Below are 25,530 nucleotides of genomic sequence, written 5' to 3'. Positions count from 1 at the left end.
TTTAAGAATTTCTAGTAAAATTTTGCCTTAATGTTCAACAAAAGTTTCTTGAAAAGAAGTCTGTAAATAAGGCATCAAATGTTAGCCTTCTGATCAGAAAAATTTGACCAGTGTGCAGCTTAAAATTATTTAGTTTTTTCCCTAGAAAATGGATATTATGATATTATACAAAAGAACCACTGTGAGGTATTTTGGGATATTTCCTGATATGATTCATAATACTTAAAAAAAAATTACAAAAGCTGTCTGAAGAGCTAGCCTTCCCCTTTCCTATGTGATGCCTCTACTCTTTCCATCACCTTTGAAATTGCTTTTGTGACATCATCAGTGATCCACTGATTGTTGGTTCAAAGGACATCTTTTTTTTTTTTTTTTAATTATTGTGGGGGGTGGTAATTAGGGGATTTTATTTATTATTTTTAGTGGAGATACTGGGGGTTGAACCCAGGACCTTGTGCGTGCTAAGCATGAGCTCTACCACTGAGCTATACCTCCCCTCCCAGTTCAAAGGACATTTTAAATTCTTATTCTGCTTGACCTCTTTAAGGAACTCGAAACTTTGCTTCTTCCTCTCTCAAACTCTTATTCTGTCTGTTTCTTAACACTTTCTGGATATCTCTGGATAATATTAAACAATGCTTTAAAATTTTTTTTCAGTTGTAGGCTTTATCTGTTGACATGACATAAATATTGTTAACATTTTGGCAGGATTAGCTCTCTTATCACTGTCTGTCTCACCTCTTATGCCCATTTCCAGTTCCCCAATTCTAACAGTATGTTAATGTGGTAATTTTGAAAATAATTTTCAGTATCTACATTGTTAGACTATGCAAATGCCTTTCATAGCTGAGCCATGTAATATACTACATGGTTATTTTTTTTTTTCTTGCTCAGCATTGTGTTCTCTCTAGTTATTAGTTGTCTTGGTTTTTCTGTTTTCTTAGTTTTTTGTATACTTAAAGTTCAACTCTAAACTCTTCTCCAGTTGTCTAAATTTCCCGTCAAATTTTAGACACTTCAAGTATTTTATCAGTTGCATCATCTTGAAGCAAGTCTCTTCTGGAGTCTTATGACCTGCTTTGGACTGGCCATATTATAGACCAGCTTATCAACTGTGATACTGGGATCTCATTTCCCCAGCGTTTTGAAAAATCTTGTTTTTCTCTCTTGTGTTGGATCTCTTGTTTCTGAGTTCCATTCCTGCCTCTTTATTTATCCCCCTTGGTTTTGTAAATACCTACTAGGAGATGGGTGAATAATATAGTGGAGCTAAATTGCCTAGATGGCCTGCTTTCGAATCCCAATTCTGACATTTTCTAGCAATTTACATGACTTAAAGCAAGTTCTTTCTCTGTTCCTGTATTTCTTCATCTGTAAGTAGGATGTAATTAGTGGGAAAGTCCAAGGATTAAATAAAATAACTGTCCAGTAGCCGGTTTTTAAAAAAATGTTAGCTGCAGATATCCACAATATTTTACATTAGAAGTGCTGTATATATCATTAGTGAAATGTTAAGAATCAATTGTAGTTTTCTACTCACCCCTCAATATCAGTTCTAGTCATGTGGAATCAAACTTTTTTGGATCTAATTGTTTCTCTCTCTCTCTTTTTAACCCCATCTGTGCTTTAGAACAGATTTATGGCTGGTTACATTTCCCACAATATATTAAGACTACGTTTTTTCAGCCTCCCTTTGGTAATTTGACAAATTCCTGTCTAGTGGGATGTAAGCAGGAGTATACTGTGACTTTTGGAAAGTATCTTTAAAGGATCCCTTCTTCCTGTTGGTTGAGATGTCAGTGTGATGGTGGGATCCACATATAGAGGTTTTGAAGCAACAAAGTAGAAGAATCCTTGATTTTGTAACCACTTTACCAGATCTGAACTGCCCCCTGTGGTCTTAATTTACATGAGAGAGAAATAAACTTATGTTTTATTTAAACCCCTGATGTTTTGGATTTACTATCACTCGTAACTGAACCTAATTCTAACAGATTTATTAACAATGAAACTTTTTCCTTGAAAATCTGTCTACTGATGTCTTACATTCATGGACATTGTATCACTACAGATAGATCTAAATTCTAAACTAGCAGCAGCAATTTGGATCATCTCTAATGTTGATTGGATTGTATGGGAAGAGAGGTAAAGAGAGTGGGAAGCCTCAGGGAGTTATGTTTTGAAATTTTGACTTAAAAAATAACCAGAATGTCAAGTTCACTAGAAGTCTCAGTCAAACTGTTGCAGCATTGTAAAGTAAAGGTTGCTTTTTTGCACTCTCCTTCGTTGCCCCATAAGAATTTCAAACATAAAAATTAGAATAGTATAATGAACCCTCATGTACACATCACCAGCTTCAGTTACCAGCTCATGTCAGATTTTGTTTCATCTCTCTCACTCTCTCACTGTCACTTTCTCCCAATCATTTGTTCCACAGCTTCCCAGTCTGGGCTTTTCTGGTTCTGTTTTCTGGGAAATTATGATTAGAAGGTTAAATACTCCCACCAGTACCATTACATGGTCAGTAATGTGTTCTTTCATTGGGGAATAGTAATGTCTGGTTGGTTCTTTTTGTCCTGTACCTTTATCTCTTCTCTAGGTTTTGACATATTAAATTGATCTTCTTTGAGTCAAAACAGTTCTTTCCGATTTCTTGTCTTACTACTTTGAAAGGGATTCCTATATCCTAGCTTCTGATAGTCTCCTTGTGAAAAGTTTGTTTTTTCCCCTTACACGTAAAATTATTTGCTGCATGTCTTTCCAAATGACTATAAACCACACAAGGACAGGGAATGGGTACCTTCACTAGCCCCTGTAGTACTTGCTAAGAAAAAAAAAAAAACATAATAAATGATAGTTGGTTACAGAAAATAAGAAGTTTTTGTTTTTTAATTTTTAATTGGGTTTTTTTTTGGCGGGGGTGGGGAGTAATTAGGTTTATTTATTTATTTATTTATTTATTTATTTATTTATTTATTTATTTATTTATTTATTTATTTATTTAAATGGAGGCACTGGGGATTGAACCCAGGACCTCAGGTATGCTAGGCGTGCACTTTACGACTGAGCTATACCCTCCCTGACTTTTAAGTTTTGTTTTTTTGTTTATGGCGGTACTAGTTTTAGTGAAAAGAGTATAGACTTTAGAATCTTTTATCCTGCTTTGTGACCTTGAAATTTGAACCTTGGTTTACTCATTCAGAACTGGTGGACTGATCTTGCGGTTGTTGTGAGAGCTTAATGAGTTAATGAACAAAAGACACCTAGTAGTTTCTGGCACATACAAGGCACATAATATATGTTCCTTTTTTTTCCCCTGGTTATTCTTGTTGGTTCTTACACTCACATACATATCATACACCCTCCCCACAATAGACGTGAGATTGATTTTTTTGGCCTATAATTTTAGGGTTTCATTTTTAAATAAAAAATTTTACCTGAAAGTTCTAGAAGAAAGTCATTAAAGTCTTCAAGGCACAGATTCTTACATATTCTGTTTTTTATGTATAAATCTTTTCCCTGGAAAGCACTAATTGGGAGGTCACATTGTGGATGTGAAAATATAGTGTGCAGATACCTTCATGTGTCCTAGTGTCATTTTGTGACATGCCAAGTTTTTGGTTTATTTTGTTTTTTAATCGTGCAGTACATTAATAACATGGCTTTGGAATAGACTGGAAACTTTTTTTCTTAGCAGCGTATTCTAGGTTAGGTGTAAAAAGTATGTGTTAGTATAAACTACATTTTTAATGGAATTTTCTTATTATATCCCGTAAGTGTTCTATTTCTATTGCTTGAGCTTCTCTGTGAACTTAGAAATACTGTGATCAGAGGGATTATTTAAAGTTGTTAATGAGATTCTTGTCATAACTTGAAAGAATATGCTAAATAAGATGTTATGAATCAAAATCATGTGTGGTTTTAGCCTGACAGATGGTTTTAGTTTAGTTTCCTTTATTCTGTTTTGGACTAGGGATTTTTCTTTTTGCCAACAAACAGCTTTCAGATAGCCACTGGGCTTTTTTCTAATCTTTTCACTGGAAGTGTATTTTTGTATAGTTCTTTAGGGTATATTTTTTTTTCAGCTAGCCGTATGGGAAACTTCTAATTCTGTTACAGCTTTTAAATTGTAAAGTATTCAGTGTGTTCTTTAGAAAAATAAATACAAATACATTCTGAAAGAAAGTCTCACGAACCAATTTATATAAGTGTTATATTGAAATTGATATTATATTTAAGTTTTATCAAATTATTGAATTGGTAACAGTTAACTTAATTCATGCAGTATTTTTCGAAGTTGTAGTCTCAGTTTAGGGTAAAATATGAAGTGACATAATTGGAATTTTGAAAGCTTGAAGGGTTGTACTTTGATGATAGATAGGGAAGATATGTTTTAGCACAATCAATGTTACCATCTTATTCATATTACTATATGTCATAGTCACAGGAAGTGACAAAAATGGAGGCGAGCGATCTAGTATGAAGTTACTACATTTGGTACTATTACCTTTGGTAATGGATGTGAATCTGAGGTTTTGAAGACAAATCTTGATAGGAGACATTAACAATTTAGAGTTTCTCCTATAAAAGAATAGCTACCAGGGACAAAGTAACAAGCTTGCGTTTTGAGGAAAAAGATATATTTTATTTCAACACGATGAATTTGAGGTGGTAGTAGGATTTATTAAAGTGAAACATGAAAATTCAAGTGCAGGTTCTGTTCACACTTGATTAAGGTCATTAGTAGAAGTTTAACAAACTTTTTTCTCCCTCAAAGAAAGGAATTGAGATAGGCTTTCTATTTACTAGATCTGAACTGTTAAATTATTTTTCTTTTCATGCCATAGTTCACAAAGATGTCCAAAACAAATGGCTTATCAGAAGATTTGATATGGAACTGTAAAACACTGATCCAAGAAAGGGATGTAGTTATAAGGCTGATGAACAAATGTGAAGATATTTCAAATAAATTGACAAAGCAAGTCACTATGCTCACTGGAAATGGAGGTGGATGGAACATAGAACAACCCTCTATTCTAAACCAAAGGTAATACTTGTATGCACCTATTCATTATTTTAACTCAGTTGTATAAAAATTTTGAACTTATTTCTGTAGTTTGCCTAGGGAACTTAAATATGGAAGTGATAGGAAAACTAATGTTTAAAAGGAAACCCAAGGTTTCCTATAACAGCACATACGTGGTATATGAATTGTTTTTCATTGATTCCCCAACCCCCAAATCACATTATTTTACTCCATTATCACATTAAAAATTCGAGGGAGGAAATGTTGTGGTCTTACATAACCTATGTTTTCCTTTTCTGATGACAGATAATTTCATAATCACATAAACTGAAAAGGTTGTTTTGGTTACCTCTTTACTTAATTTGGTACTTCAAAGAGTCAGCTGCTCAGTTGCATCAATGTAAAAATTTGTCTTGGTTCAATTTATTTTTAATCATAAATGAAATGATCCCATATATGTGATCAAATGTTTTAAATGCTTTCAAAAGCCCAAATTTTTAAATCTTTTTTGAGGTAGAAACACATCAAAAATGAAAATGATACTTTTATTAAATAGATTTTATAAGGAAAAATTATAAAAAGCATGCTAATAAAAAGTATATTCCCCAAGACTGCTACTTCCAATAAAATTCTTGCAAAAAATAAACACACTAAATCATTTTCACTAAAAAATTTGTCCCAACAGCCAGCACATACTAAAATGGTATTTTGTAGCTGTAAACATCCCTATTTTGCATGATTTGGGGCTATTGAGGGCGTTGTTTCAAACTTCTTTTAAAAGTTTATTTGTTTATTTTTAAGTGGTCTGGGAACTCAGAACTGTTCAGAGTACTTCCTTTTTTAAAGAATGTATAAAATTGTTTATTGTGATAATGCATATAGAGTCAAAAGCATGTAAACAATCCAAGTTTCTAAAATCAGAAGCTAGTTAGAATGAATTATGGTATATCCATACTCTGCAGTTTTATGTAACTTTAAAAATGAGTTATATCTGTTCAGAATATTTCTGATAGGTATTTAATAAGATTAGCACTAGAGTCTCATTAAAATTAATTGCCTTAGTTGGTGATTTTATATACTTCTGGTATTTTTCTAAGTTAATGATCAAAGCATATTTGCTGATCATTGGTTAATTAAAAATCAAGATATGGTTACTGGCCTTTAATAGTAAGCTACAATCTTTTCTGTGCCCTTCTAGGGTGCTATGGGATGGTGTAGGGAAACGTGATGCAGTTCCCACAAAGAAGCTCTTTTCTCTGTTGCATAGAAAGAACTATGGCCATGCCAGCAAATTCATCTCCTAAAAGTGTAGTTGGAGCTGCTCCTTCTTGTTCTACAGCATTGGATATGGGGAGTTCTTCACTCTACAAGGCTTACTCAGTTGAGTCTACTTTATCATAATTTGGATTTTAAAAAATCAAGTCCTTTATTGCATCACTTAAAAAAATTTCTTTCTTAAACCCACGTCCACAAAGTCCTGTTACTTGTAAATAGTATGATAAGGTAATAAGCTATCTTTTCCATTAGAATGAGGATTTTTTTAAATGAAGTATTGAATAGATGAGAAAAATAGTTTGGGTTTTTTTTTTTTTTTTTTAATGCTTATTGGATCTAGTCCAAAGTACAACTTCTGAAAACCTGTATAGTCTCTCTAGAGTTTATTTAAATGCACTTTTAGGGGGTGAAATTTGTTGCCTTGGTTTTTGTTTTTAGCCAAAGTAAGTTGCACAAGCAATTTTTACTTGGTAAACTGGCCAGGCATAATGGCTGCTTAGTATAGAAGCATTTAAAGTACTTTCCTTGCCTTGGGAAAGGATTTATTAGCACAAAGGAAAATGTCACACTGTCCTGATAAATAATCTGTTAAACTTTTGCTTAACAGAACAAATTCTTTGTGACAAAGTTTATTTTGAAGCAAAATTATATTAGCTCTTTATTTTCCTGTTATAAGAATCCCAACAGAAGGAAAATAGCCTTTTAGACATAAAAGAAATACAGACATACTGTAACTCCTTGTTAAAAATAAAGTCTTGCAAGGGAGAAAAAATTCTCATATGTATCTCAAAAACATTATCCATAATCTTTATTTTAAAATATCAAAGCTAAAATTGCCTAAAGTTAAAATAGAATACAGTGAGATTTGAAAAGTTGGGAAGAAAACCTCAATATTTCTCCTACTTTATTCCTATCATAGATGTGGCCATCTCTCAAGCTTTAGTGGTGTATCTAAGATTTATCAGCCCTAACCTGTTTTAACTGAAACGATTTCTGACATGTTCAGTATAAACTAATATCTAATCATGTGTGTCCTGTCTTTTCTGGGCTAAATCTACCAAGGTTCTTCTGATCTTATTCGTCCTCAACCTGACAGGATGGTTTCATACCTGCTCCTAAAACAGTTGCTGTGAAACCATTTGACAGTGATGTAAATGCAGACCAGTGCTGCAGATGTGATCTGACTAACTCAGAGTACTATGATGTAAATATTTTAGTAGTTCGGATACTTCTGTTAGTTCAAACTAATATTGTGGTAGTCTTTTCTGCACCCATGTTATACTTAAAGGGCATAAATTTTTGGTCAGCTGGGATCCCTAATCTCTGTCACATGAACTACTTCAAAAAGTATCCCTAACCGTCTGCATTTTAAACTCAAAGTGAGCACACTGTACATACTCTCGTTTCCTGTTTCAGGCCTTTCTCACCTTTCAAAATAATTTTGATAGTAATTTCTCCGATGGGAAATTTAAACCCAATTTAATTTTTACTCTGGAAAGATTATCATAGTAACTGTCTGGAAGGATTTTTTTCCCTCTAACAAAACAAGTAACTTTAAAGTAGCATTCTGCCTCGTTTTCTTTCATGACCTCAGAAAATCTTAAAATCAATTTTTTTCTTAGGGGGAGGTAAGAAAACTTTCAGTTTATAGATATTATAGTCCCCTATTGAAAAGAGATCGCTTACCTAATTCAGAAGACCTGGGCTTTGTTTTTATCATTCAGGTAACCCTGAGCAAATTACATTCTTATGTATAAACTAGTGGTTGGAGTTTATATGCAGTCATGAAAATTTTTAGAAAACTGTGGAATGTCAAAATAAATGGAAAATATGATTGTATGGCATCTAAATATTAGAGACTGCTAGAGAAAGAATGTAGCTGCCCTGTTTTAAAAATTTGTCTTAATAAGTGAATTGAATTTTTTAAAAAGGTACTTAGTCAAAACTGCATTTTCATTGATCCTTCTGCATTCTGGAGAAAGCATATGTTATGGGTAGCACTGTTGGGATACTAAGCAACAAAACGTTAAGTGTAATTTAAGTAAATCTAGCAGAGGAGCAAATACACACACATACTCACATATTTTTAAAACAAATATTTCAATATAACAAAAGTATTTAATGTCCTGGTCAAAACAACTACCAGAGTTGCTTTGTGATTGTGGATGAAGCAGTTTTATTTGAATGAAAAAGGTAATGTAGTAAATGATTCTCAAAATTTCTTCATTGCTTTTTAAAATTGTGTGTATAGTGAAGAATATTTTAATAGACTTACTTCTCAACATGTTGGTGATAAAGAAATTTAGTAATTTTTGTTGGTTAATTTCTTGGCTATTTGTGATAGATTTACATTGGTTTAGGATGTTGGCCCTTGGATGCATTTATAAGTGATACAATATGCCTGCATTACCGGGTTTCATCATTTTCATGGAATATGAACCTTAATGTGTGGGGGGTGACCAACAGCATTAGGAAGGACTCAGAAAAATAATAGTGAATTCTATTTAAAAATAGTTTTGACGGTAGAGTAGGTGGGTCAGAGAGAGAGCTTTTTCACGTATGTTGTTACATGGTTAAGGGCTGAGCTCTGGATTAGACCTGGATTACATACCAGCTCTGCCACTGCAGACATGGATTTGGATAGGTGTGACCTTGGGCAAGTTGCTTAACTCCTCTGAATCCCAGAGAACTCTCATCTGTAAAATAGGGATGATAATAATAGTATCCACTTTATAGTATAGATTAAATAATGAGGCATGGAAAGCTCATTGTATAGTGTCTGGAGTTACACGATTAGCATTTACTCTCACCACTAGTATAGTAGAATTTATTTGGATCTGAAAAGTATCTATGATAATATGTTCTGTTTATTATTATTTCTATAGTGGCATAGAAATTGTATTGGGCAAGAAGGCAAAGACATTTTTAAGAGTGAACTGTAAAGACTTCAGCAATACTGCTGATTTCTCCTGCCTATACTTTTAATTTTTCAAATGAGACATGTTTTATAGACTGTACACTCCGCAGTTGAAATGTAGATTAAGATATATTTCTACCCCACCTCTTTTACCCCGTTCTAATTAAGGTTTCGTGGTTTCAGAATTTGACTCCTAGCATTTATCACACCCATAGCTGTGTCCACACCCCTTCCCTATGTGCAGATAGGGTGGTGTAACAGGAAATTAAGGGGCAGGATAAAAGCTGGAGAATGGGAAGCATGGCCTTGTCCTAGGTTTTCATGTTCATATGGTGTATGCTGTCCTAGTGAGTATAAGAATGAGCTTTTGAGTGAGAGAGACTTTCTGAGTTAAAATCTTAGCTGTAAGACTTTGTAGCTTTGCAACCTCAGGCAAATTACTGAGCCTTGGGTTTTTTTAATCTGTTAAAATTATGGTAATAGCTACCTTTATAGGATATTAAAAGACTGAATGAAGTTATACTTCAAAATGTTATCTTTGTATATGTGTGTAATAGATGTTCAATAAATAAGTGCTATTAGTTTTTAACCACTTAAACTTTTAAAAAAATATATTGTTTTTGTCCCTTTATAACACTTCCATGTTACCTTCGAAGCAAGGGATTAGTCTGTTTATGTGTTTGCAGATTATATAAGATTTTGGACACTTCCCTGCTGCTTTCCACTGACTGGTGTTTGTTGTTGCCTAGCAAATTTATGTTTATACAAAGTTTAAACATAAATACCAATATGCCTACAAGTTCTGGAGTTATACATACCACTGATATGAGAAGTGATTAGCATTCATTCAGAAAGGGTTTAAGTCAGTCTGACAAAGTAGTAAGTTATGTTTATGTTTTGGTCCTAATACTTTAAGTTTCTCCATGTGCTAATACTCAAATCAGTTCAGTACAATTTTCTAGTATAAACATTAGGTTAGTAATATGTTATCTATCATAGTTAATATTCTGGTCATTTATGTAGTAATTTTGATGGCATTACATTGTGATAAAATATGAACATAATCTTTGTAATTCTTATTGCCAAAAGAAATGAATCAAATACAGAATAATACTTGAGAGATCAAAAAAATGTGTTATGTTTTGAGTTCATTTTCCTAAGTGTAGATAGCTCTTAACAGTAAATTAAAAGGTAAGATTAGAGTTAGGTACTTCATTGTAAACCTAAACCTTTTCTCAGAAAAGTAGTAGAGAAAACTAGTAGAAGTATAAATCTATAATATTCGGTTAACTCTCTCGTTACCAGTTTGTCACTCAAGCCCTATCAGAAGGTTGGTTTGAATTGGCTGGCTTTGGTACATAAACACGGACTTAATGGCATTTTGGCAGATGAAATGGTAAGTAGAACTCTATTTCTAGTATTTGTCATTAAAAGGCATCCTTGGCGTCATTTAAAAAATGAAAATTTCCCTAGACCCTGTTAGTTTACTGCTCTTACCAAAGTATGTTGTAACCTTTCTCACCCCTTCTGGTTTTCTATTGCTTATCTTAGTTCTTACCTCCTTGCTCGCCCCTCAAAAGTAAAAATAGATTTATTGTCTTTCTCATTATCAAAGTAATAAACATATGTGTTTTTAAAATTAAATATTACACAAAAATAGAAAGAAAAAAACAAAATCAGCTTAATCCTGCCACCTTAAAATAAGTACTATTTTGGTGTATATCTTTGTAGAGTATTTTCTTCTGCTGGGGTGTGTGTGTATGCATACATACGTGCATGTACATACGTACACATATGTTACACTAAGTGAGATTTTACTATATGCGCTTTTCTATAGCTGCTGTTAAACTTTATCATAGATACATGTTCTTGTCAATAAATAAATCTACACATTTATTATCAACATCATTTCAGCCATTTTCCTTTTATTAGATGTCTCTTGAGTTTCTTTTCTTTTCCAAATTATATTTTACTTGAAGCTAAACTTAGGAAGTTCATCATAGCTAATAATCTAGGTATTGTCATGTAGAAACTTGACCTTTAATCTAAACTTTACCCTCCTTCTTCTAGCTATACTTTTTAAAAAGTGTTTATTAAAAATGAGTTATGTTCTGTGGAGAAAATGTTTATTAAATATATATGTATTACATTTTGTATTAGATTTGCAAAATAAAAATAGCAAAAATAATAACCCTTGTTCTCTAGTTAGCTTCTAGTAAAGTAATCTTTAGTATTTTAAGGCAGTTCCCACACAGACCTCATACTTCCATTAAAACAAAGATGCTGTTTTTCTGATAGAAAAGTGAATAATACATGCAGGATTTCAAAATAGTTAGATATTATATATAACATATAGAATAGTATAGTTGTGGAAACTGGACTTGGGAAGTAGATTTGGGCTCTGGGTCCCAGCTCTGTCTTTCATGGGCTGTCTAATCCTTACCAAATGACCTAACCTCTCAGAGTCAATATTAATAAAACATAGGTAACTTCTGTACCATAAGATTATATTTGGTATCAAATAAGGTATATTATGTGAAACTGTTTTTGTAACCTGTAAAGGACAATATTTGTAATAAGTTCGTGTCTGCCAGGGCTGCCATAACAAAATACGAGAGACAGGGTGGCCTAAACAACAGAAATCTTTACAGTCTGGAGGCTGGAGGGCTAAAATCAAGATGATGGCAGGTTTGGTTTCTCCTGAGGCCGCTCCCTTTGGTTTGCGGGTGGCCACCTTGCTGTGTCCTCATGTGGCTTTTTCTCTGTGCACACATCCCTGGTGTAAATTTGGGGTAGGGGGCAATTCAGTTCCTAACAGTTGGTAATGTTTAGCTCTCCTGAGGAGCTCACCTCCTCGATAGCATTTTTTTTTTAATATGATACTTTAATGATGTATAATTTACTTGAAATAAAATACAGAAATATTCAGCTTAATGACTTTATATGTATATGTACACCCGTATGTACATGCCTCTGAGATCAGCATTTCCATCATCCCAGAAAGTTCCGTCATGTTCCTTTTCAGTCATTACCACCACTACTATTCTGATGCCTATCGCCACAGAATAATTTTTTCTGATTTTGAATTTTATATAAATAGATCCATACAATATATACTGGTTGATCCTGGTTCATTTTGGTGCATCATAAAGTTACTATGATTCATCTGTGTTCTTACATCTATCAGCAGTTTGGTGCTTTTTTTTTCCTTTTTCTTTTTGTGGGGTAGGGGAAGGGAGGCATGTGGTAATTCATAGTATAAATATGCTGCAATTTGTTTATTCTCCAGTTGATGGCAATTTAGGTTATTTCCAGTGTGTGACTGTTATAATAAAAGTACATCAGCATTCTTACACAAGTCTTTTTATGTACATACACTCTCATCTCTTGAATATATTCTTAGGAGTGAAATTGCTAGGTAATAGGTATATATACAACTCCAAGTAGTCATTGGAACATCATTCTCTATCCATCCAGTACGTATTAAACTTTGGTTTATATTAACAGTTATATCCTTTTATGCAAGCAGAGGTCATCCATATTAATGTGTATCACATATTAACTAGCAGTTGAGATACATCCTACTCATTAAACTAAATTGTAGTCTCATCTGGAGATTATGATATGTTTTATGTGTTACTGAGAACTAAGAACATGGTAGAAATTCTCAGTTGTATTATGAGGAATCATAATAAAACCAGAAATACTCTTTTTTCTTTAATTTTTCCAGTATTTATTTGGGTTTTTTATTTGTTTCAAAATTTAATATATTTTAAACTTTTAATTTAAGGGCCTTGGAAAAACTATTCAAGCCATTGCATTCCTGGCATACCTGTATCAGGAGGGTAATAAAGGTCCTCATCTGATCGTTGTTCCAGCGTCAACTATAGGTTTGTACTACTGTGGACAGCCATGCTTGACTGAATAAGTGTTTTATATTGGGAGAAGAAAAACTGTGTGTATGTGCAGTTTCTTAGTTTGGGGAGGTGAATATCAATTTCTGTGGTCTCCTTACACTTCTCCCCCCTTTGTGTATGTATATGTGTGTGTGTGATTGTACTGGATAGTCTTTTTAAAGAAAATAACTCCAGTATAAGTCAATTTATACAGCTTATAAGTTATTATAGATCAAATACCCTTTGATAAGATCATTTGTTTTATAATATTTTAAAATTATTTTAAAATTATTTAATTTAATTTCAGATAAATTAAATGCTTTTAAATTTATAATTAAACATTTATTGAGAAAGTATGCAGTTCATATCCACTTAGATTACTGTTTCATTCTTGCTTGATCGGAGTAAAAGAATGTTTGTACGTATGAACATAACCAAAAAAGAAATCACTTTTTAAGTTAGAAATTAATAATCAACTATAAATAGAATATTTGGCCCTCTGCTCTTCATTGATGCCTCAAAATCTCAAAGTCATTTTAATCATCAGGAATAAAATTGTGAAGGGTCTGTGATTTTTAAAAAACATTTTGTATTATTTAATAAAAGAAAATTTCTGGATAGAACTTGTCAAACTTTAGTGTTCATTTCATTACACTCATATACCCTGTTGTAGCAGATGCGAGTAATATCTCTTTTGTTTCATAGATAACTGGTTAAGGGAAGTTAATTTATGGTGCCCCACTTTAAAGGTGCTCTGTTACTATGGTAAGAATGTCATTTTGCTTTTAGCTTTGGAAATTTCTTTAAAACTTTAACATACAGTAAAGTACAATAAATACAATCAATACGTGTGTATCATTTTTAAATTCTAGGTTCTCAAGAAGAACGTAAACAGATTAGATATAACATTCATAGTAAATATGAAGAATATAATGTAATTGTGACCACGTAAGTATTAAAAAAAATTATGTTTAGAAATATTAGTAGTAAAATGAAGAAAAGTATATGCTAAGAACTATGCAACAAAAGTAATGGAATGACATGTTGAAGATTCAGGATTTTTCAGTTTGGTGTATAATTACTATGATAGCAGTTTTTTTGCTAGTTCTGTAAGAGATCATGATTAAAAGATTTCATCCAAAATTCATCTTTTCTTAATAAAGTGGACTCCATTTTCATATATAGATAGTCTTCTACTGCCGGCTGCTCTTAACTATTATTTCTTGGATTCACTCTACTAGTTTAATGCAGTGATATTATAGTCTTAACAGAAATATCTTAGCTTCGTGTCCTTTTTTTCCGTGCTTCTTAAAATAACAACAGTTCATAAATTGGCAAAGTGTATAACACTTGCAGATTACATATAAATTATACCCAAACTGGCCTCTTCCTAGATGTGTAGAAGTTGTCTAATTACATTATAACATATAAATTGTCTTTTAACTATAAATTGCCACTTTTGTAACCTAATTACATGTATATCAATAATTACTGGCTATAAGTACATCATTATTTCTTTGAATACCAACTGTGTCTAGTGGTATCTTTTAGGTAGTGGCTATTAGAAGTTTATCAGTAAAAATAATTTTAGAAAATATTACATCTCACCTGAGTCCACACTCTTAAAGGTATAACCTTAGAGATTGTTTTTCCTTTTGGTGACAGGTATAATTGTGCAATCAGCAGTTCTGATGACCGTAGTCTGTTTCGTCGGCTGAAACTTAATTATGCAATTTTTGATGAGGGGCATATGCTGAAGAACATGGGCTCCATCCGCTACCAGCACCTTATGACAATTAATGTAAGAGTGTTCTGTGAATTTTTCCAATTATGATGAAATTTTGAATTATGTATTTCAGTGTATATACTACTTTATATCAGGGAACAGCAAACTTTTTCTGTAAAGGACCAGATAAGTAAACAGTTCATGCTTTGTGGCCATTCAGCTATTGTCACTTCTTCTTTTCTTTCTCTCTTTTCTTTTTTTAACAACCTTTAAAAATTTAAAAGCCGTTCTCAGTTCATGAGCTTCAACTTGCCGACCTTTGTTCTATAAGATAAAGTTTATGAATACAGATACAATCTATCTTCTTTCATTACTTCATAAAAGTAATATGAGAACATCAGTTATCTACTTATAAAATGAGAGTATTAGTTTTACACATTGTACCTTAAAGTACATGGATGATAATTTTTATAAATTACTTACCTTTCAACAGAATGTTACATTACTAATAATAGTTTTAATTTCTTTTTCTCCTCACTGAGTGGTATAGACAAGAAGGATGTGGCTCTTAAAAAAAAAACCACTAATCTAAAATTTACTGTTCACAGGCAAATAACCGTTTGCTGCTCACAGGCACACCTGTGCAGAATAATCTGTTAGAACTCATGTCGCTATTGAATTTTGTTATGCCACACATGTTCAGTAGTAGCACCAGTGAAATACGAAGAATGTTTTCTTCTAAGACAGTAAGCATAAATTCATATTTTCTCTCAAATATGTTACTTTGTGTTTTACCTGGGCCACTTTCCTATTTTGTCTTTTTTTCTTGTTTTTGTGGTACATACGTGCTATGAAATAACTTTTAAGTAGTTGATATCCCTATACTTGGATGAGTTGGGAAGTCATCTGAAATACAGTGGGAACTAAATAGGTGACTTCTATAATCAGTGTCTAAAAGTTTTGGTTTTTATTATTCTAATTTTTTGAAGAATGACAATTTTAAATTATTGGATGGCTCAGATATATAATATGTGGGGAAAGTTTGATTACTATGTCTTCTTCATTAAAAATCAGCATTTCTTTATAGGTAAACTATAGAACTGGGCAAAAGTAGAATATCTAGAAGATTCCTATATTAGGAAATATATTTTGAAATAAAACTCCGTAAATACAAAAGTAACAATTTTTGAAAGTCACGGTAAAGAAATACTCTTTAGAAGAAAATCTGATTAATATTCTCCCTATTGCTTAGAAAAAGTAGTCTTCAAGAACTCTCAAATTTTCCTTATAGCATTGTTTATTAGATTCTTACTCTCTCTCTCAAATCACATGTGTTTTACAAGAATTCTATGTGATAATCTTCCACTGCAAACTAACTGCCTCTCTAATTTCTCACTAACACATTCCCTCCCGCTTGATGGTCTAGCAGATCATAGCGTATGGCGGACTCCTTTACATCACAGAATAAAATTTCACTTCTCCAAAATAACAGGAACTGTCACATTTCTTGAGATGATATGATTTGCATCACCTGCACTAGCTTTCTTTTCGGGCCATTTTCAACACATAAACACAAGTTTTTTACTGTCTGTCTCTCTCTTCCTCCTTTCCTCTCTCTTCCCCTTCACCCCTACCTGCTTAAACACACACCTTTTTTTCATGAAGGTTATCTATGTAATCAGTAACGACTCATCAGTTTATTACTTCTGAACACCATCCTAGTTCAGTTTAATTTCATTACCTATGCAGAGTTCACAATTACATGTCACAAAGCCTCAAAATAAATATGAAGCTTTAAGAAGTAGATTATAGCCCAGAATTCAAATATGAAGTTTCATCTCGAATGAAATTGAGTTTCTGTGGGAAATAACTACAGATGGTAGTGAGGGAGATTTTCAGGTTGTGTAATGTTATTGTGATCATTTAAATGAATAATTTAAAAGGACATGTTCTTATTTTACTTAGAAATCTGCAGATGAGCAAAGTATATATGAAAAGGAGAGAATAGCACATGCAAAACAAATTATAAAACCATTTATTCTCAGAAGAGTAAAAGAAGAGGTAACCATTATCTGCATATTTTTTATTATGATTGCTTTTTTAAAATATCTTTTCCTCTTTATTTGAATTTATTTGCTTTAACTGTTTTCCTTTCTCAGGTTCTCAAGCAACTACCCCCAAAGAAAGATCGAATTGAGCTGTGTGCAATGTCAGAGAAGCAGGAGCAACTCTATTTGGGTCTTTTCAACAGATTGAAAAAATCTATCAATAACATGGGTATAACTTGATTTTCACGATTTTATGTGAAAAAATAATCCTGTACTGGGGCTGCATTTTGTTTACTTATATGATAGTGAGATTTGCTCATTTTTTTAAGTTAGTTGGAATTTGAAGAAATAATTATTAAACTTCTTGTTGCACTGAGATGTATTTTAACAAACAGCTGTCAGCTTGGTTATTTCTTTTGTTTTTTTTTTTAATGTGTACTTTTTGGATCACAGAAAAAAACACAGAAATGTGCAATGTCATGATGCAATTGAGAAAAATGGCCAATCATCCTTTATTACATCGCCAGTATTACACAGCTGAAAAACTCAAGGAAATGTCTCAGCTTATGCTAAAGGTAAGAATTTCACATTTTGCTAGCACTAGTCTTTATTAACAGTATTAAACATGAGGTTCATTGTCAGTCTAAAAATCAGACTGTTGAACCTAATGAGCATATTAACCCTTTAACCACATATTAAGGAAAACATTTTTAAGACAAAGCTCAAAATAATTTTGGAGACATAAGAGCCAATGAGGAGTGACAGTCTACCTCAGGAGCAATAGAACAGTGGCTGTTTTTCCAAGTAAAGTTTTTTTCTAACATGGCCACGCCCTTTTGTTTCTGTATTGACTGCTTTCTCAATATAAAGGCAGAGTTGTGTAGCTGTAAAACAGATCATTTTTGCTTACAGAGCCTAAAAATATTTGCTAAATGGCCCTTCACAGAAAAAGTTTGCCAGCTTCTGATCTAGACTTCTATAGAGCACTTCATTTATTTATTTTTCACCCAAAAGATCCTTCAGAATATATGTCCTGGGTAGTGAGTCATTTTTCTCCATTTTTTTTTTAATTTTGTTTCTTCTTTATTGAATTTTGTCAGTAGTCTTAGCCGTTACCCTCTATTTTTGTCTCATTCTCCCATAGCACCTGCTTGTATTTCTCCTTATAGATCTTTGTGTTTAAAGCAACCATTTGCTTTGTAAATGTTTTTTAAAACTTACAGAGATTTTCAGACATATATAAGTAGAGAGAATTGTATAATGAAATTTTCTGCCCGCATAACCTTCACCCCTTTTCTACAGTTATCATCTGCAATGTTACTGCTCTTGTTTCATCTAGAACTCTCCCCAGAACAATTTTGGATCAAGTGTTAGACATTATTTCATCTGTAAATTTTTCAGTATATTATTTCTAAGACAATAAGAACTCCCCTCCCCTTTATTGTACCTAAAAAATAAATATTAATTTCCTTTGCTGTATCTGTTGCACTAAAATATTTTATGATTGAGATAGTTTATCAGATGTGAACAATTTTATCAGATTGTTCTGATTTTGGTATAAATTACCTTCATTTTGAAGTGTATATTATTTTGTTTTGTTTTGAGGAACCTACACATTGTGAGGCTAACCCTGACCTGATCTTTGAAGATATGGAAGTTATGACAGACTTCGAATTACATGTACTTTGTAAACAGTATCGACACATTAATAATTTCCAATTAGACATGGACTTGATTTTAGATTCTGGAAAATTTCGAGTTTTAGGATGCATCTTGTCTGAATTGAAACAGAAGGTACTAAAGAAGAATGCTCCTCCTTTTGTGTCTTCCCAATTAGTTACATTTCTTTAAAACAGTTCTGGCATGATTTGATTTTCTTAAAGCTTTAGTCTATGTCTGTTCTACAGTCTTATAGAAACTAGCATTTTGAGCATTTTTTGGATATATTTGGGCATGTTTCCTGAATACTCTTCCTCCATTTAATAGAATTTAGTAGAATACATCTATATTGATGTTTTTAAAAAATAATCTTGTCAATATTTCATAGGTGACAATCTGTATTACTTCAAAATTAGTATTTGAAGATACTTTGTAAAGTAAACTAATACTACAACTTATATGTGAATTAGCTTAAATTTGTAAGATCACAATCCAAATAGTACTGTTTGTAGCTATTCCCAAATATTCTAAAAAATCAAAACTGAAAATTAAATTTTAGGTCTGAAGTTTAGAAGATAATTTACTTATATATAATCTAAAATAAGAAATTTATTTTAGCTATGATTACTTGATTTTTTTAAATTAAAGAAGCAATTTTTCATTAGATAACTTTTTAATGTATCTAATTAATGTATGTATTTCCACAGGGTGATAGAGTTGTATTATTTAGCCAATTTACCATGATGCTGGACATTTTAGAGGTTCTCTTAAAACATCATCAGCATAGGTACCTCAGATTAGATGGAAAGACTCAGATATCTGAAAGGTTGGTATACTTTACTTTAGTTTCAGAAAATCTCTCCACTTTACCCTCAAAACAGATTACATGTTAGAGTTTTAAATGTCTAGAGTATTTGATAGAATTGTATTGCTTTGAGTCTTATGTTTGGTTATTTTAAGTTATTCATTACCTTAAGATGAGAAAACTTTAATTTTCATCTGAATTACATACAAATATATTTTGAAACAGCTGCTAAAATTATATGTATATCAATGTTTTCCCCTTTAAAAATCATTCTAAGTCTAAAGCATTTTATCTTTCAACCAAGATTATTTTAAAATCTTGGGCTTTTTATATTTTAAGGGTAATTGAATAAGTTTAGGTTTTTTTGTTTTTTTTTTAATCCCCAAAGGTTAAAAAGATTGGGGGGTGGGGGAGGAATGCTTTTTTTAGTATGTTTAAACTGCATTATATCTTTGGTTTTTTTTTTATCAGCCAGAGTAAAATTTTTTTCCTGCATTAAAATAAGAATAGAAGTCATGCTAAAGATTATACACCAATATAGTTTGACACTGAGATTCTTAGTTCATCAGGTACATTGTCTATGAGTTGTAGCTGATAGACTCTGAAAAGGTTAAGATTCAAAAGCCATATGCAGACTTTAGAAAAGCCAGAAGTCACTAAACAAAGTACAAAATAGTTCTTTAGGGATTAATCAAATCTGAATAGTTAAAAGTAAGAATCAATAGGGAGATAAATGGTATAGAAAAAAGTTGGTGAATTGGGTAGGTCTTTTCAATAAAACAGCTGCAGGAAAAATAAATAATGCCATGAGCATGTATTTACATCTTCAAGTTTATTTTCCATGTGATGTGATTGTTTTCAGTTTTAATTATATACCTTTTTGTGAGATTTAACCCAGTATATTATTTTACAGGATTCATCTAATTGACGAGTTTAACACCGATATGGATATCTTTGTGTTTCTGCTGTCAACAAAAGCTGGTGGCCTAGGAATAAACCTGACTTCAGCTAATGTTGTTATACTGCATGATATTGACTGTAATCCTTACAATGACAAACAAGCAGAAGATAGATGCCATAGAGTGGGCCAGACTAAGTAAGTATTTGCAGTTGAAATTCTTTTTTATTGTTTTTGTTTTGGGGTTGGGGGGTAATTAGGTTTCTTTATGTATTTTTTTAATCAATTTTTTATTTTATTTTATTTTTTAGTGGAGGTACTAAGGCATTGAACCCAGAACCTTGTGCATGCTAAGCATGCACTCTACTGCTGAGCTGTACTCTCCCTTGACATACATTTTTAATCGAATGCCAGTTTAATTTGCATAGAATATTGGAATATGGTCTGTCAGATAATCCTGCCCTTAGGTTTTATATTTTCAGCAAAACATGGCTTCTACTGTATTTTATACCAATGGTGTTGAATATGAACCCCACTAAGTAACCTGTTCAAATTCTAGTAATTAAAACAAAATAACCTCCCACCTCCCAGTCCAAATAGTTCTGCAGCTGGTGAAAATGAAATATTACCAATGGTGCAGCCCCTTTGAAAAGGATTAGAAATTGAAAAAACTTGCTTGTTAGACCATGTAAGACCCAAATAGACTTGGTAATAATGCATACTATTGTTACCTTGTTACCTTTAGGATTATGTGAGTTATAGATAGTTTAGGTGAAGGTTAAATTAGACATTGGTCACAAGACATTAAAAGGTGACAATACCTATAATTCAGCTCTTATTTTCACATGTAAGCAGACAACCAGTGTTTTCTTCGTAGAGTATTTTACTGTATTTCCAAAAGACATTGATATGTTATTTATAAACCAAATGTTTATCAGTACTTATTGTGGAACTAAAACCTTCCATGTAATCTGTATACTTTTCTACACCTTCTTTTTGTACTAAATTATTTCATGGAACTTGATAAGCAAAGCATATTCCTTTTTAAAATGGAATACCTACCTGAACCCCAAACTGTTTGTTGTAATACAATTTTACCAGTAATTTTTAAAGACTAAATATCTTTTTCTCATCTCTTGCATCAATAGGAAAGGATATTTTAAAGTGATGTACTCAGAAAATGTCAATCTCAAGTAGTTTGAATGAAAAGAGAATTTAAATTTATAGATATAGTTGTTATACAATTTTCAAATTATTCTTATTGGTGATGAATGTAGTTTATATATATCAAATAATTTTTTATTAAGTAACCAATGAACATATCTTGTTTTCTTTAGAGAAGTACTAGTTATAAAATTAATAAGCCTGGGGACGATTGAAGAATCCATGCTAAAAATTAATCAACAGAAATTGAAACTAGAACAAGACATGACCACAGTAGATGAAGGTAAGTTGTTTGTAAGCATAAACTTTAATATTTATTTATATGGAAAGACATCAAATTAGCAAAGGGATAATAACAAGGGTGGTCTTAGTCCTCAACTGGCCTGCAATTTAATAGCACAGAAGAGGATAGGCATACTTATTTCAAATGTGCTACAATAACTAAGTTCATTTTGCCACAACTGACATAAATAGTTTGATTTTGAAAATGTCTGTCTCTTCCATTCCTTATCTCTGACATCAAAACACCCCAGAAATTAAAATTGGATCTGTAACTTTATCCACAATTTTATGATGTACTTGCTATATAAGTAGTATTTATGAATCCAAAGATTTAAAATACATGGCATAATATTAACTTACTAAGAACTCTTTAACATTTACATTAATTTCATTTCGACTAGCAATTAATTGTGCCAGAGTGTAATAAAATGCATTTATTCAAAAATTTCGTAATTTCAGATTGAAGCAGTTGGGTACTAACAAGAAAGAACCATCAAGTGAAGGAACTCTTTCCACTCCATGTTTTTTTTCCTTTTTTTTTTCTTTTTTTTAAGCTTTTGGTGGGGGGTAATTAGGTTTATCTTTTTTTTTTTTTTTAATGGAAGTACTGGGGATTGAACCCAGGACCTCTTGCATGCTACGCTCGTGCTCTGCCACTGAGCTGTACCCTTCCCCAACTCCATCTTTTTGAAGAGAGTAATTTTTAAAGTATTAAAAGTTAAATTTTTTTATTTAAATATTTTTGAAAAGATAATATGTTCATATAGTTCAAAATTCCTAAGATACAAAAAGGCAAACAAAATCCCCCTTCCCACGCTATTACCTGGCTTCCCCATAAAAGTGACACATTAGGGTTTTTTCCAGTGTGTGACCAGTTATTTTATGCAGATGAAAGTAAGTATATGTATTCTTTCTCTGTTTTACACAAGTTAACATGCAGTCTTCTTCATCTTGCTTTTTTATTTAATATTAAATTGGGATTTCAATTTAAAATTGAATCTGTTTTCAAGTCTGTGGACAAACTTGGAGGCAAGCATGTCAGTGAATTCCCTGAGAATTTTTGCAGTATGTGTTCCTATGCATGCTTTTTACTGAAAGGAAAAGAGTAGATGAAAGTAGCCTCACAAGTTTAGTTTATAACTGAGGTCTGTGTGTGTGAACGAAAGAGAGAGGGAGAGAGACACCTGGATAAGTGTCTAGATTCTGGGGTCTCATTTAACTGGGAAAGAAAAAAAGAGTCAATGATTGTATCTTTGGACTGAAAATAAGGGTGTAGGTGAAATGATTTCTGTTTGGTTGGAACGAAGGAGTTTTGTTGTCTTCATTGTCACTATTCAGTTTGTTACATGAATGTTTTTATTTAGCGAACCTGAGGAGTAAACGTGTGCTGTATGACTAGGATATGATCCAGACGGTCTAGATCTGCGTATCTCTGTGTATCTGTGTATCAGATCAGCGGCATAACCTGTAGGTGCTGTGCTGGCAGTGTAAAGATGAGCTCGAGGGACGTAACCCTAATACAGATAGGGATTTGGGAAGGGTTTTAGCAGGAAGTGACACTGAATCACACTGGGCCTTGAAAGCTGATTAAGAATTCACAAAAGTAGGGAAAATTTGAGAGAAAAAAATTATTTCATAAGATATTTCTATCAAACTTTTGACACCACTTTCTGACCTGCAGGTGACGAAGGGAGTATGCCAGCAGATATAGCCACATTACTAAAAACGTCAATGGGCCTGTGAAATAAAGAATTGTTAAATCCTAACTGATGAGGAAATACCAACTTGGTGCACTCAAGGACATTTACATTATGATGACCGTGGGGTTTATGAACATTTATAACTTTTTATAAATTCCATATTACATTTCTCATAGTATGGACAACTTTTTTGCCACTAACTGAATTCTTCAGATGCTTACATGTGAAATTAAAAAAAAAAAAAAGGCCACAAATAGGTAGTCCTGAAGATGTTGAATAATCATTTTACAAAAAAAACAGTTTTCTGAATGGGGATTAGTTGGTGACTGTTTGTAACAAATATGCTAATGCTTTAGAAATGTCAGTATTTTTGTAATTATTTCTACCTCCAAATATATATATATATATTGTCTTTCACTGGATAATGTGTGTAGATTTTTACATGTGCCTTATTTGACAATGCTTATGTCTTGTTTTTGCTTGTCTCATTTGAAGTTTTTTTTTATTATGTTTAAGGATGCAGCTGTATAGATTATATAGCTTTCATTTTATTGCTATTTGAAACAGATGTTCACCACTGTCAACAAGAACTCAACCTGAATTTAAGGTGGCATTCCATATACTAACACCCCCAGGTCCTCCCAAGTACTTCTGTTAGAACGAATTTGTTTGGGTAGGCACTAAGTTGTTTTCCAGTGAATAGTAAGTAATTAAAGAAGCCTTTATCTTGCTCAATGGATTAATTCCTTCTGTTCATTTCCCAACTGCACTAACTGTGCTTATTACTCTGCCTATTCTTGTGCATGTTTTCATTGATTTCCCTCTCCTGGCTTTTGCTTCTCTTGAAACTGTTGCCCAGTCATTTTTGCTCCAGTTCTCTTTACTCTCTAAACAGTATATTCCTGCCACGTCTCCAACAGCAGCAAAATGTTTGTGACTTTTTTCTAACCTGGCAGAACAGATTAACAAGCTGTTTCACTTCAAAGCAGACTGAATGTGACTTCGTATTAAGGCAGCATTAGGTACTGCATGGAAATAGATCATTAACTTTAAATTCTTATCAAAATATAATTTACCAGTTTCCAGAGTTTCCAGTACAGGACCTCCTAAAGAGAGAGCCATTGTTCAATTCCAATTCAGTGTGGGTGACAAAGTGAAATTTAGAAGTAAAGTTGTCTACTTAATACTTAACTCTTTATTAAATCTTTCTTTAAATTTTTGCCTGTCAGTCTATATTGCTGTTTTTATTATACATCAGTTTCTTTGTATAACTTGTGAGTTTCATGTGTTTTGTTTTATTATGTAAATATCATTATAAATAAACTTATTTATAAATCAAAGATTTGTTAATTGTTAGAGATTATACTTTCAAGGCATCTTGACTTCTTGAGTTTCTAAGGTAATATAATCCTCTGGCATTAGAAGGTTAGTGAAGCTCTCTTACAGTGTTTCTTCAGATATTATAGACTCTGAAAACTCACAACTCAGTAGACTTACCAATTTTGAAAATATACTGAACATACTGGTTCTCCCAGTAATGCTCTATTATGTTTTGGGCTTAATAAAAATATTTGTGATCATAAGTTGTATTTTCACACCCGTTTTTAATAGTTTCTAACCCTCCCTCCCTTTACCCTTAAAAATACATTATATTGAATACAGATGAGATGATATTGTGTGCTTAATATCATCTGTTTCTCAGTAAACTGGAACTTAATAGTTTGGATGTGTTCTCATTAGTCCCTTTATTGGACTGATGTCTCTAAACATCACAATAATCCATTATCAGTAAAGAGAGCATATGAAGCCACAGTTGTTGGAGTAATATCTTGGCCAACTGAAGCAACTTTTATTTTTTAATACAAGTCACACAGAGACAGAGGACATATATGTTTTTATAACTGTATTCCTGACCCTGTAGACTTGTAACTTTATACTAGTAGGTATCTATGTTGAAACATTAATGTTGTTCCTAGTTGTTGGTGTTATTGTGTAGTGGTTAGATAGGAATATTAGGAGATTGGATTATATTATATTATATTATATTATGTATTATAATATATATTATATTACATTACATTATATTGGATAATGTGACATTAAGCAAAAGACACTTAAATGGTCCATAAAATTT

The 25,530-nt window shown here is 32.3% G+C and overlaps 1 protein-coding gene across 4 annotated transcripts in view; it reads left to right on the top strand.

Moving 5' to 3' along the window:
• SMARCAD1 (SWI/SNF-related, matrix-associated actin-dependent regulator of chromatin, subfamily a, containing DEAD/H box 1) overlaps nt 1-24,736 on the top strand; it is a 72,345-nt gene extending 47,609 nt beyond the window's left edge. For all 4 annotated transcript variants that reach the window (XM_010980584.3, XM_064484793.1, XM_010980583.3 and 1 more), the window contains 15 exons: nt 4,848-5,047; nt 10,524-10,614; nt 13,009-13,108; nt 13,820-13,879; nt 13,987-14,062; nt 14,780-14,915; nt 15,449-15,586; nt 16,806-16,901; nt 17,000-17,117; nt 17,342-17,463; nt 18,494-18,682; nt 19,255-19,373; nt 20,266-20,448; nt 21,588-21,697; nt 23,378-24,736. In XM_010980584.3, the coding sequence (XP_010978886.1) occupies nt 4,848-5,047; nt 10,524-10,614; nt 13,009-13,108; nt 13,820-13,879; nt 13,987-14,062; nt 14,780-14,915; nt 15,449-15,586; nt 16,806-16,901; nt 17,000-17,117; nt 17,342-17,463; nt 18,494-18,682; nt 19,255-19,373; nt 20,266-20,448; nt 21,588-21,697; nt 23,378-23,439 (1,800 nt within the window). In that variant the 3' untranslated portion in view covers nt 23,440-24,736. The remainder of the gene's footprint in view (nt 1-4,847; nt 5,048-10,523; nt 10,615-13,008; nt 13,109-13,819; nt 13,880-13,986; nt 14,063-14,779; nt 14,916-15,448; nt 15,587-16,805; nt 16,902-16,999; nt 17,118-17,341; nt 17,464-18,493; nt 18,683-19,254; nt 19,374-20,265; nt 20,449-21,587; nt 21,698-23,377) is intronic.
• The last annotated feature ends 794 nt before the right edge of the window (nt 24,737-25,530 follow it).

The sequence above is a fragment of the Camelus dromedarius genome, chromosome 1 (genome assembly GCF_036321535.1).
Source record: "Camelus dromedarius isolate mCamDro1 chromosome 1, mCamDro1.pat, whole genome shotgun sequence".
Classification (NCBI taxonomy): domain Eukaryota; kingdom Metazoa; phylum Chordata; class Mammalia; order Artiodactyla; family Camelidae; genus Camelus; species Camelus dromedarius.
This window is presented reverse-complemented; position numbering and strand designations above follow the sequence as displayed.